The sequence below is a fragment of the Myotis daubentonii genome, assembly GCF_963259705.1.
Source record: "Myotis daubentonii chromosome 1 unlocalized genomic scaffold, mMyoDau2.1 SUPER_1_unloc_1, whole genome shotgun sequence".
Classification (NCBI taxonomy): Eukaryota; Metazoa; Chordata; class Mammalia; order Chiroptera; family Vespertilionidae; genus Myotis; species Myotis daubentonii.
The window spans coordinates 75,438-88,355 of NW_026775446.1; the positions used below are offsets into that span (position 1 = coordinate 75,438).

At 47.2% G+C, this 12,918-nt stretch overlaps 3 gene segments (V, D, J or C); all 3 read right to left on the minus strand.

Moving 5' to 3' along the window:
* Window positions 1–2,330: 2,330 nt before the first annotated feature.
* On the minus strand, window positions 2,331–2,807 carry LOC132225730 (immunoglobulin heavy variable 1-3-like; the record flags this gene model as incomplete). The annotated part of the segment is given in 2 exon segments: window positions 2,331–2,644; window positions 2,725–2,807. Coding segments are annotated over 2 exon segments (360 nt in total), but the record flags the coding sequence as incomplete, so codon positions are not given.
* A 3,441-nt stretch (window positions 2,808–6,248) lies between these two features.
* Window positions 6,249–7,058, minus strand: LOC132225677 (Ig heavy chain V region MC101-like). The segment is given in 3 exon segments: window positions 6,249–6,323; window positions 6,574–6,887; window positions 6,971–7,058. Coding segments are annotated over 3 exon segments (435 nt in total).
* A 2,953-nt stretch (window positions 7,059–10,011) lies between these two features.
* Window positions 10,012–10,533, minus strand: LOC132225678 (immunoglobulin heavy variable 3-48-like). The segment is given in 2 exon segments: window positions 10,012–10,355; window positions 10,451–10,533. Coding segments are annotated over 2 exon segments (390 nt in total).
* Between the last annotated feature and the right edge of the window lie 2,385 nt (window positions 10,534–12,918).

The following is a 12,918-nucleotide window of genomic DNA, read 5'->3' on the forward strand; positions in this document are numbered from 1 at the left end:
TGATGAGAATCATTGACTGCTGCTCCTCTCCCTCCACCCTCCCCCACTCCCCCACCGGGATTGAGACTGCAACCTGGCATGTGCCCTGACCAAGGAATCAAACCAGAGCCTCCTGGTTCATAGGTCGATGCTCAACCTCCCAGTCACACCTGCTGGGCTGGAAAAAGACGGGACACTTAGGTCCATGACAACCAACAACAAACTTGTCTCATCTTCAACACCTGTGAACCCATTTGAATTCATCCCGTCCAGGTAGCAGGTTTTTAATAATTGTGTGAACTTCCCTCTCCACACGGGGAAGAATGGTGTATGAACGTATGTGGTAAATGCAGAAAAGACAACATGTTGAGGTAAGAAATGTCTAAACATGTAGGGAATGTTTTATAAGATTTTATTGGAGCCAAACTGACAAGAACTGTTGAGGAGCAAGACCTCAAATGCTCCGGAGAATAACCGTTTGCAGCTGCGATTGTGCATTTGAAGTTGAGGAGGGAAGGTGAGGAGTGACATGGAGGTGGGAGAGAGCAAGGTGGGGACAGAGTACCAGGATAATGAAGAGGAGGTTCTCTCTCTCTCTCTCTCTCTCTCTCTCTCTCTCTCTCTCTCTCTCTCCTAATCTTTATTGTTGCAAGTATCACATAGGTCCCCCATTTTCTACCCATTATCCTCTTCCCTCTAGCTCCCATTCTCTCCCCAGGCCCTCACCACCCCATTGTCTGTGTCCACGGGTTAGGTATATATGCAGAAAAGTTCATTGGCTGATCTCTTCCCATCCACCCTCCCCTACCTTTTCCCTCTGAGGTTCCATAGTCTCTTCATGCTTCTATGTCTCTGGGTCTATTTTTGTTCATCAGTTTATTTGGTCTATTAGCAATGCAGACTGGTGTAGCCATTATGGTAAACAATATGGAGTTCCATCTACAAATTAAAAATGGAACTCCCATTTGACCCAGTGATCCCACTTCTAGGGATATGCCGGGGTCCAACCCCAGCAGGTCCAGGGGTCCCCAAAGGTGTGGACGGAGTCGGCGAAGAAGGAAGGACACAGAGGCAGTGTTCAGTTGATCAGCAGCCTGGCCAGGATCTCCAGTCAGGATCTCCAGCCAAGTTCTGGTCTTGATCTCCAGAGAGGCTCTGCTGTTTATTGTCTTGTTACATCCGTATTTATACCAGTTGATTTTAATCCTGTCAATTTCTATTACAAAGGTTAGGGTGTTTCTTATCTCCATTCCAGGGAGTAAAGATTATGTAGCTTAAGCATGATTGTTTGTAGTGATTAACTACCCGCCTGGCACTTAGTTAAGGAGTTTCATCCCCTCCCTGACTTCAGGGAAAAATTCCTACCTGGGGAAACAACCTTTCTAGGAGAGGCATCCCCTCCCTGACTTCAGGGAAAAATTCCTACCTGGGGAAACAACCTTTCTCGGAGAGGTGACCTTGGTTAAAACACACAGCGCTAAGGGGAGCAAACATATTAAGAACAGTATGCTATATACGCCAGGTCCCTTGAAACATATGCTGTGCAGATGTTTCTTTCCTGCAGCGACTGTGTCAGGCAGCAAGGATGGACCGGCTTCCGGCAGGGATATATCCTAAGAAACCCAAAACACTCATCAGAAAGAATGCATGCACCCCTATGCTTATAACAGTACAATTTACAACAGCTAAGATTTGGGAACAGCCTAAGTGCCCGTCAGCAGACGAGTGGAAAAGAAAACTGTGGTACCTCCACACCATGGAATACTATGCAGCTGCGAAAAAGACAGAACTCTTACCATGTGCAACAGCAGGGGTACGTCTGATAAGGGGTTAATCTCCAAAATGTAAAGGAACTCCTACAACTTACAAAAGGAAGACAACAACACAATTGAAAAATGGGCAAAGGGCCTCATAGGTAAGTCTCCAAAGTGGACACAAAGATGGCCAAGACGTGCTCCCCTGAGATGACCCTTTTAGTAAAGAAGTTATAGGCCTGGGCGTGCCCACCCCCAGGACTGCCCAGGTAGGATGTGTGATAAGAGCCTCCTGTGAGGGTCCTGTCAGTCACTGAGTTTTGTCAGATTTAGGACAGAGCCCCCTTTTTGTTCACAAATACAATCCCTAAAACTAGACCTAGGAAAGGGCTTTCTGTGAGCTCTGTGGCTGAACCTGGGAGCAAAACTAATTTAAGACAAAGCAGGAATTGGTATCTTTCTTTAACTCTGCACCTGCTCTTGGACAGGGCCCTGTACTGGTCCTGAGCGCTCCCTGCTGGTCATGGCCTCTCCCTGCTGCCCAGCCCTGCTGTCTCCTCAGGGAGGTTAGTGTCTGGGCTCACACTGACTTCCCCTCACTGTGTCTCTTGCACAGTAATACACGGCCGTGTCCTCGGCTCTCAGGCTGCTGAGCTCCATGTAGGCTGTGCTCGTGGACGTGTCTCTGGTCATGGAGACTCTGCCTTGGAACTTCTGTGCGTAGCCCGTGTTTCCATTGTAAGGGCTAACCCACCCCATCCACTCAAGCCCCTGTCCTGGGGCCTGTCGCACCCAGTGCATCCAGTAGCTGGTGAAGGTGTATCCAGAAGCCTTGCAGGAGACCTTCACGGAGGCCCCAGGCTTCCTCACCTCAGCCCCAGACTGCAGCAGCTGCACCTGGGAGTGGACACCTGTGGGGAGCAGACAGGAGTGAGTGGAACCCCCTTGACTCTCCCTGGACCCTCCTTAACCCAGGAGAGGAGCCCCTTACCTGTCGCCATGGCCACCAGGAGGAGGGCTCTCCATCTCCAGTCCATGCTGAGGGCTGTGCTGTGAGCACTTGTGGAGGGGAGGGTGTGGCTGTGGGTGATGCCCTCAGGGCACAGACTTACCCATATTTAACCTGGTCTACCTCCTCTCTTTTGCATATTCATGAGGCAGAGTATTTAATAGCTGAGGTCTTGACCCCACCTGAGAGAAGGTGGGTGACACAGGGACCATGTTCAGTGTGTGTCAGAGGGTCCAAGTCCTAATTCTTTTTCTTTAAATTATACCTTTATTGTTGAAGGTATTACACATGTCCCCTTTATCCCCATTGACACCTTCTAGCCCGGCCCCGGGTGCCCAGGTCTTAACCATCCTATTGTTTCTGTCCCTGGATGATGCACATATGCATACGAGTTTGTTGGCTGACCTCTTCCCACCCTCCCAGCCTCCCACGACTTCCCTCTGAGATTCCCCAGTCTGCTCTATGCTTCCAGGTCTCTGGATCCATTCTCTTCATCAGTTTATTTTGTTCATTATGTTCCACATATGAGTGAGGTCATGTATTGATGTTCTTTGTGAACAGAGACGCGGAGATGAGTCGGATGACAGGATACGGAGAAGCAGAGGGCTACTGCTCGCTCAGGCGAATAGCAAAGGCCCTCTGATGCCTTCTGGCAGTTATTGCAGTGAGTGCAGTAAACAACAATGGAGTACAGCAAGTGACAATGATTAACTAGCATGCTTATGAGATCATCTAAGCTAAGTTATTCATTACACTTAATTTCCTATGTTATACAAAGATTATTTCCACCTGCAGCAGAGCACCCTCCCTTGAACTTTCTGTGCCCTCATGGAGTATTTATCACGTCAAGGAAAGTCCTGCCTCTGAACAATAAGTCTTGCATGCAGGCTCCCGCATTTTCCTGGCAGAACGTCCTCTTCTAGTTAACTTCATTCTGCTTATCCAGCTACAGTCATGTGATACTTGTCTTTCTCTGACTGGCTTGTTTCACTTACATGATACTCTCCAGGTCCCTCCATGCTTTCCCAAAGGGTAAGAGATCCTTCCCTTTTACTGCTGCATAGTATTCTGTGGCAAAAATATACCACAGCTTTTTTATCCACTCAGCTACTGATTGGCATTTGGGCTGTTTCCAGTCTTAGCTATTGCAAATTGTGCTGCTATGAAGATAGGGGTGCATACATTGTTTCTGATTGGTGTTTGGGGTCCCTTCGCATATATCCCTAAAAGTGGGATCACTGGTTGAAATGGAAGTTCCATCTTTAATTTTTTGAGGAAACTCCATACTGTGTTCCATCATGGCTGCACCAGCCTGCATCCCCCCAGCAGAGCAGGAGGGTTCCCTTTGCTCCACATATTCACCACTTGTCATTTGTTCATTTGTTGATGGCAGCCATTCTGACAGCTGTGAGCTGATACCTCATTGTCCTTTTAATTTGCATCTCTCTGATGGTCAGTGACATTGAGCATTTTTCATATGCCTCTTGGCCATCTGTATGTTTCCTTTGGAGAAGTGTGTATTTAGGACTTTTACCCATTTCTTAATTGGATTGTTTGTATTCCTTTGGTTCAGTTGTATGTGTTCCTTATACATTTTGGATATTAACCCTCTATCACATGGATCCTTGCCAAATATGTCCTCTCCTACTGTGCGTTCCCTTTTCATTTTGTTGATGTTTTTTTTGCTGTGCAGGCATTTTTTTATTTTGATGGATTCCCATTTGTTTGTTTTCCCCTTAGTTTCCTTTGTCCTGGGAGATGTATCTGTAAACACATTGCTATGAGAGATGTCTGAGATTTTGCTGCCTATGGTTTCTTCTAGGACTTTTATGGTTTCCCAACTCATATTTAGGTCTTTTAACCATTTTGAGTTTAATCCTGTGTATGGTGCATGTTCATGTATTGTTTTGGGGTTTTTTTTGCATGTTTATCTGTCTAATTTTCCCAACAATATTTATTGACTCCATTGTATGCTCTTGCTCTGTTGTGACTCCATTGTATGCTCTTGCCTCCTTTGTCAAATATTAATTGAGCGTAATGTCTTGGGTAGATTTCTGGGTTCTCTGTTCTGTTCCATTGATGCATATACCTGATCTTGTGCCAGTACTAGGCTGTTTTTATTTTAATGACTTTGGAGTATAATTCTATATCTGGTATTGTGATCACTCCACCTTTCTTATTCTTTCTCAAGACTGCTGTGGCTAATTGGGGTCTTTTTTGGTTCCATATAAATTTTTGGAGTATTTGTTGTAGATCTGTGAAATATGCTGTTGCAATTTTAATAGGGATTACGTTGAATTTTTAGAGTTCTTTAGGTAATATGGACATTTTCATGATGTTAAATATACCAATCCATGATCATGGTATAGTTTTCCACTTGCTTATGTCTTCCTCTATCTCTTTATTCAACATCTTGTATTTTTCTGAGTACAAGTCTTTTACCTGCTTGGTTAAGTGTATTCGTAAATATCATAATTTTTTGATGCAATGGTCAATGGGACTGTTGGTTTGGTTTCCCTTTCTGAGAATTCATTATTGTTATATAAAATTACCAGTGATTTCTGTACGTTAATTTTGTATCCTGCTACATTCCTGAATTCATTTGTTAAATATATGTATGTTTGTGTGTGTGTGTGTGTGTGTGTGTAGTCTTTAGGGTTTTCTATGTACAATATCATGTCTTCTATGAACAATAAGAGTTTTACTTCCACCTTTCCAATTTGGATGCCTTTTATTTCTTTTTCTTGTCTGATTGCTGTGGCAAGGAGGGAAGTGCAGGAGGTCTCCTCTGTCCTGCAGATGCTAGTGAGGTGAAGGTGGAGCCACTACAACACCTGAAACATGGAGGCTGGGAAAATGCTGAGATAGATCAACAACCTCTCAGGCAGCTCAACCTGGGTTATTATCCCGTTTGAGTCCTCAAAGGACTGATCTACAGAGGATCCAACACCGTCATTATGGAATGTCAAACTTTAGCCCATGATTTAAAGTAAAAAAAAATAGGAAAACTGTAAAGCTGTCTCCTTCATCAAGGGATTTCCCAAGTCAGCTCTTGTTGAAATGAGATGATTTCCAATGAACCGTGTTAAACGTCCCTATGAAACTGCACGGCACGGGATGCACACACTGCTGTCATCTCCCATCAGTGCTGGTGTGACACCTATGGGGAGAGAGCTGAGGCCATTTCCTGTGGCACCAGAAACAGCAAGTCCTGGCACTTGTACAGGGGAGGTGACCAGAGAGCAGTCCTCAAGGGCCCTTTGCACCATTCAGATGGTTCCATCCGGCTTCCACTGTCCGCGGGACACTTCACCTGTTTTATTTACTGTGGGCCTGACAGAAGGAAGGACCCTATGGGGACAGGAGGGCATGTGGGTCAGACCCCAAGCTCAGCACTCAAGGGCCTGGGCTGTGCTGGGGTCTCTCTTGGTGGGAAAGTTTCCAACCACAGACAGATGAGAGCACTGAGGATGGTCTGTGTGGAGAAAGAAAAGCAGGAAGTACAGTCACGTGGTAAGGAGAGTCCCCATCACTGCCCACATGTCCTCTGCCACCAGCAGTGCTACCCCCTCCTCTGGGGTCTGCAGTGAGAAAGCGGGAAATGAGAGCCTCAGAGAAAGAGCAGGAGCAGTCTCTGGAGGCAGCTGAGAGCTTGAGAGGAAATCCCTGTGCCCAACAGGAAGGCCCTTCCTTCCCACCTCCCTCTGCTCCTGCTCCTGGGACTGCTCTCTGTGCTGTGGGTCCTGAGCGCCCCCTGGTGTCCTGAGCGCCCCCTGCAGCCCAGACCTGCTGTCTCCTCAGGGAGGTTAGTGTCTGGGCTCACACTGACTTCCCCTCACTGTGTCTCGCACAGTAATACACGGCCGTGTCCTCGGCTCTCAGGCTGTTCAGTGTTAAGTAAACTTGGCTCTTGGACGTGTCCCTGGTGATGCTGAGGCGGGATTTCAGTGTTGGGTTGTAGGCTGTACCTCCATTACCCCACACAACCCCGACCCACTCCAGCCCCTTTCCTGGAGCCTGGCGGATCCAGTGTACACCATAGCTCGTCAGAGAGAATCCAGAGACAGTGCAGGTGAGGGAGAGGGTCTGCGAGGGCTTCACCAGTCCTGGGCCCGACTCCTGCAGCTGCACCTGGGACAGGACACCTGGGGACAAGGAAGATCACTCCTGTCAGTCACCTGCAGTCACAGCCATCCCACGAGCCCTGTCTGACCCCTGAGACCCTCACCTTGGGGGGCCGTCAGCAGGCACAGGAGAAGACCCAACAGCCTCATCTTCTTCTAGTCCACAGCGCTGCCTTCCCAGAGACTCAGCCCTGTGTGAGCTGTGAGTCTGAACAGCCCAGGAGAGTATGTACCCTGGAGCTTTAAGAGAAATTTGCATGTGGGGCAGTCTTTCCTATAAGTGGAGCGACTGATGTCAGGCTGCCCTGGTCATTCTGGAGTCCCTCTTCAGGTATCACTTCCCTTGACCTCACTCACCTTGTAAGTCAGGGACAGGGGACAACCTGGGTCATGAGCACATTGGCATTAGGTCACAGAATGGCCTAAACCCTCTGAGAATAAGAAGAAATTGTGGACTTGATGAGTAGGTTACATTTTTAACTTCTCATGCATCTTTTGAACAGGTATCAAGGGCATTAGCATTTGTTCAGACCATTTCTGAATCTCTAAATATTATTGTATCCAGCATTTCCAGATTTTTAAAATCTAATTTTATGGAAATAATTCCTACCATTGTACAAAAAATAAAAATGAAGGACAGCCTTTCTCAATAGGTTTTATCTTAATATATGATGTTATTTTGATCTGAGAATCTACCTTCCAAGTACAGAAAGGTGAGACACCTGTGAATCTTGAAGTTGGAAATTTTCTCATTGTGTCTGCAGATTCCTGAGCAAACCATTTGATATGCAAGCTCATGGCCTATTGCAGATACCCCCCCTAATAGTTACATCAGAAATAGTCATGACTTTAAGCAGAGAACAGACACGAAATAAAAGCAGTGATCATGTAGGTGCACAACTCAGAATCATTCATATGTTGAAGTGATATGGCAGCCTGTTAAGTGACCCGATTTCTCATTCTAGTGTTATCAGTGATGTTGGGTTCAGAGTGAAGGGAAATGGAGAATTCTTAGCAAACATTTTCTCACAGGAAAGGGAACTTCAACCCTGTCCGGAATCCCTCACTCCCAGCCTCCCTCTCTCCTGTCCCTGGTGATGCTCACTGTGCTCAGAGGGTGGCTGGCTCACCCCTAACATACCACAACCTTACTGTGCAATGCACACATTCTCCCATCAGTCACAGGAATAGGAAAATATTCTACTGCTAAGTTGTCATTTAATTTTCTTGATGGAATATTTGGTGGAACAGACATTTTTACTTTTATTAAAGTTCAGTTCATCAGTATTTTATTGGATGAGACCTGTTTTGGGTGATTTTTACAAAGAATTCACCAGAAAATGCTGGGCTTCCACGGCCCATGTGGCTTGGCTACAGCAGCCACAGGGGCTGGAGCAGAGGAGCGCTGCTGGGAAACTAACAGAAGGCCCAGAAAGAAGTGAATTGTAGGGATGATAGAGACAGCTCGTGTCATCGTAGGAAATTCCTGAATAATGATGAGCAGAAGTTGATTGAAGTCGAAATGATAAAGATCATGCAGGCAGGGATCAAGAGGAATAAGGAACCTGTCACTGCAAACTTGTGGGAACGAGACCCCTGTTTCCAACATGCACATTCTCAGTGTCTCTGTTCTAGAAGGTGACACCTTCCCAGGTCCAAGGTATTTCCACTTGGTCACCTTTGGGTTGATTAATCACATGATCTCACCATGAATCACTGAAGTTGCATAAGTCATTGGGGTCCTGTTTATGAAATCTCTCAACACTCACTGGGAAGAGTGGGCATTCCTCACTGGAGGAGCCAAGGTGATGGTGTGTCTGTATGAGGAGCCTTCATTCCATTAGACCAGGGCTCCTGACTCAGTCCATCATCTTCATTGTAATCATCATCAGCATCAGCATCATCATCACTATTTGCTTACTTATAATCATTCCTCTCGTTTTCTATGAACATGGTGTTTGTCTACACACAATGACTTCTTATAAGGAAACAAAGCAGGCACCTCCTCTTCAGATGCCATTAGGGATTGAGACCCCAAAGGCCCAACTGTAAGTTGACACTGGCCTTTGAAAAAGCACATGACAGATCAGTGGGAAAGGAAAGATTCCCCCCAAGACGTTGGACTGAGATTCCTTTCCATTTCTATCATCACCATCACCACCATCATCATCATTGTCAACATCAACGTCACCATCATTTGCTTACTTATAATTATTACCTATAATTAATTATTCTTCTCATTTTTTTCATGTGGTTTTTGTACAGACATAAGGACCTATTTCTTAATTTTTGCTCAATGTATATAGTTGTTAAATAAAATGCAACTATATTTTCTTTTTTGTTGGAATTCTAACAACTGAGGGCTCATTGCTGCCTCTTCTCCATCTGCCCCACACACTGGAAATTGTAAAAGAAATCATGCTTTTCTCATTGGAAGATATTGGGAGATTGAAACCACACAAGTTCCTGGAAACAGAAATCCTCCCTTTCTACCACCACCTCTCAAAATAAAAGCCCTGAGCCCAACTCCTTTCCACTTTCCATCCAAGCAGGTCTGACTTGCTGAGTGATCTTTCCTGTGCTTCTCAGGGGTTTCAATCAGGAGCATAATAACCATCCCACGTCCCCTTGGTGTGTGTGTGTCATGAACATCTGCACCAGCTGCTCTGCCTCTGATTCTGCATGGTGTCCACTCTTCTGGGTGCTGTGAGCATGAGGACAAGACCAGGACTGTCACCCGGTGGGTCCTTCTTCTGCAGCTTTGGGTTCACACACATGTGGGGCCCACAGTCCAGCATTCAGGGGAGCTGCACTGTTGAGTCATTGGAGCCTCTTGTTAGATTCAGGTGAGGAGAGTCAGAAGCTTTGAGGATAAAACTCATTATGGCCCAAGTGTGCATGAAAGACACCTGTCAACCTTTTGTTCACAGGAGAAAGTTGCCTCTTTACAGCAGACTTTCTAGCTTAGAGACTCAGAAATCAGCAAAGAATCAGGATCCAGAGGTTCCCTGAGGGAAACTGTGACATGAAGAGGAAACCACACAGGAACCAGCCCAGACCTCCAACTGCACCTGCTGCTGGGATGGTCCTTGTGTTCAGGGACCCTGTGAGCCCCCTTGTGGTCAGAGACCTTCCTGCAGGGATGTTAGTGTCTGGGCTCACACTGACTTCCCCTCACTGTGTCTCTCGCACAGTAATACAAGGCCGTGGCCTCGGCTCTCAGGCTGCTCATTTGCAGAAACAGCATGTTCTTGTCATTTTCCCTGGAGATGGTGAAGCGGCCCTTCACAGAGGCAGCGTAGTATATGGTACTACCACTAGTACTAATGAGTGCGACCCACTCTAGCCCCTTCCCTGGAGCCTGGCGGACCCAGCTCATCCAGTAGCTACTGAAGGTGAATTCAGAGGCTGCACAGGAGAGTTTCAGAGACCCCCCAGGCTGCACCAGGCCTCCCCCAGACTCCACCAGCTGCTCCTCACACTGGACACCTGCAAACACAGAGACACAAGGTGGACTGAGAATCACATGGAAGCACCAACAGGCACAGGCACAGGTCTCAGCGCTCCCCACTCCTGAGAATGACCTTGAGAAATGATTAGGAGGAAAACGCAGCTTGGCACCAAGTCCATGGTGGAGCCGCTGGGGTCCTGTCTCAGGCACTTGGGTTCTGGGTGTCTCCCCAACATGCCAGGCAAGGGTCCCCTTTTATGAGCAGGAGGAGAGCCCCATTTGCATGGAGTCTGCATATAAGGGTGCAGCTGGGACCCTGGTCTGTATGCCTGACCTTGTCATCCTAGGGGCGACCCCAGATGGGAAAGGACTCAAGGATGCTGGCCACAAGGGGTCCTGTCCAGACCCCTGTCCCTCTCTCCTTTCCTGAGACCCAAGACCCTGACCCCATTCCTTTGGGGCATGCCGGGGTCCAACCCCAGCAGGTCCAGGGGTTCCCAAAGGCGTAGACGGAGTCGGCGAAGAAGGAAGGACACGGAGACAGTGTTCAGTTGATCAGCAGCCTAGCCAGGATCTCTAGCCAGGATCTCCAGCCAAGTTCTGGTCTGGATCTCCAGAGAGGTTCTGCTTAGGATCTCCAGCCAGGTTCTGTAGCCATGTTCCCTCGCTAGGTTCTCCAGCCAGGTTCGGTCACCAAGTTCTAATCAGGTTCTCTTGCCATGTTCTATAGTCAGGTTCAGTCCAGGATCTATTGCCATGTTCTCTCCAGCGAAGTTCTTCTGTCTCCAGCTCCGGGTAGGTTCTGTCTTCTGAATTCTCTTCTAAGCTCTGTCTCTTTCTGTCTTGTTACATCTGTATTTATACCAGTTGATTCAATCCCATCAATCTCTATTCCAAAGGTTAGGGCGTTTCTTATCTCCATTCCAGGGAGTAAAGATTATGTAGCTTAAGCATGATTGTTCGTAGTTAAAGTGATTAATTACCCGCCTGGCACTTAGTTAAGGGGTTTTATTCCCTCCCTAAGTTCAGGGGAAAATCCCTACCTGGGGAAACAACCTTTCTCAGAGGTGACCTTGGTTAAAACACATAGTGCCAAGAAGGTGAGCAAACATATTAAGAAAAGTATGCCATATATGCCAGGTCCCTTGAAACAGCAAGCATGGACCGGCTCCCGGCAAATTCCCCCTTTTTTATTTTTTAAAAGCAGGCATTAAAAAGAAAAACCTGAAATGCTCTCTTGTATCCATTTTAAGAGTAGGATTGGCGCTTTCTGCTATTACCTGAGTCTTGATCTATCACCCCAGGGAGAGCTTGCCAATCCTGCACTTTTCCGGGGTGGAAAGGCTACAGTGGGGTTAAGGATAAGGCTCCTTGGGCCTACCTCCTCCCATGCCTTTACATTTACCCTTCCTTCCTCAGAAAAGCATGGACATACTTCTTGTATAAAACATTCTGTCTGACTGGGAGTAACCTTAATTCCTCTGCTAGCAAGCATATGTGTTAAAAGATCAATACAGAGTCTTTTTTCTTTAGACTCAGTATGGCACATCTTCTCAATCTAAGTTCTGTACTATCCACCTTCTTACCCTACTTATCCTCTATAGGGGGGTCTGTAGTACCCTGGTGGAGTCCTATCCATCCTGAGTGTGGGGGTTCTCAATGGGGGGTGACTTACCTAGGGGAATCCTTTTCCAGGGGTTCCCAAAGATGTGGACGGAGTCAGCGAAGACTATCCACCCTTTTCCTATGGTGGAGTCTGCCGGGGTCCAACCCCAGCGGGTCCAGGGGTCCCCAAAGGTGTGGACGGAGTCGGCGAAGAAGGAACGATACAGAGATAGCGTTCAGTTGATCATCATAGCCGGGTTCGCTTGTCAGGGTCTCCAGCCAGGTTCTGTACAGGTACTCCAGTCAGGTTCAGTGTCCAGGTTCCAGTCAGGTTCTCCTGCCAATCTCTGTAGTCAGGTTCAGTCCAGGATCCCTTGCCATGTTCTCCCGCTAGGCTCTGTCTCTAGGCTCCGAGGCCAGTCCCTCTCCAGGATCCTCCAGCATGCTCTCTCCAGTGAAGTTCTTCTGTCTCTAGAGAATGTTCTGTGTAGGTTCTGTGCCTAGGCTGTCTCTCTTGGTCCTGTCTTCCAAGCCCTGTGTCCTTAGTTCTGTGTTCTGAGTTCTGAGTGTTTCTGTCTTGTTACAACTGTATTTATACCAGTTGATTCAATCCTATCAATCTCTATTACAAAGGTTAGGGCGTTTCTTATCTCCATTCCAGGGAGAAAAGATTATGTAGTTTAAGCATGATTGTTCGTAGTTAAAGGGATTAATTACCCGCCTGGCACTTAGTTGAGGGGTTTTATTCCCTCCCTAACTTCAGGGGGAAATCCCTACCTGGGGAAAACAACCATTCTCAGAGACCTTGGTAAAAACACATAGTGCCAAGAAGGTGAGCAAACATATTAAGAACAGTATGCCATATATGCCAGGTCCCTTGAAACAGCAAGGATGGACCGGCTCCCGGCAGGAGTCCTATCCATCCCGAGTGCGGGGCGCTTACCAAAGGGTCCCTGTTCGGGCGCCAGATGCCGGGGTCCAGCCCCAGCAGGTCCA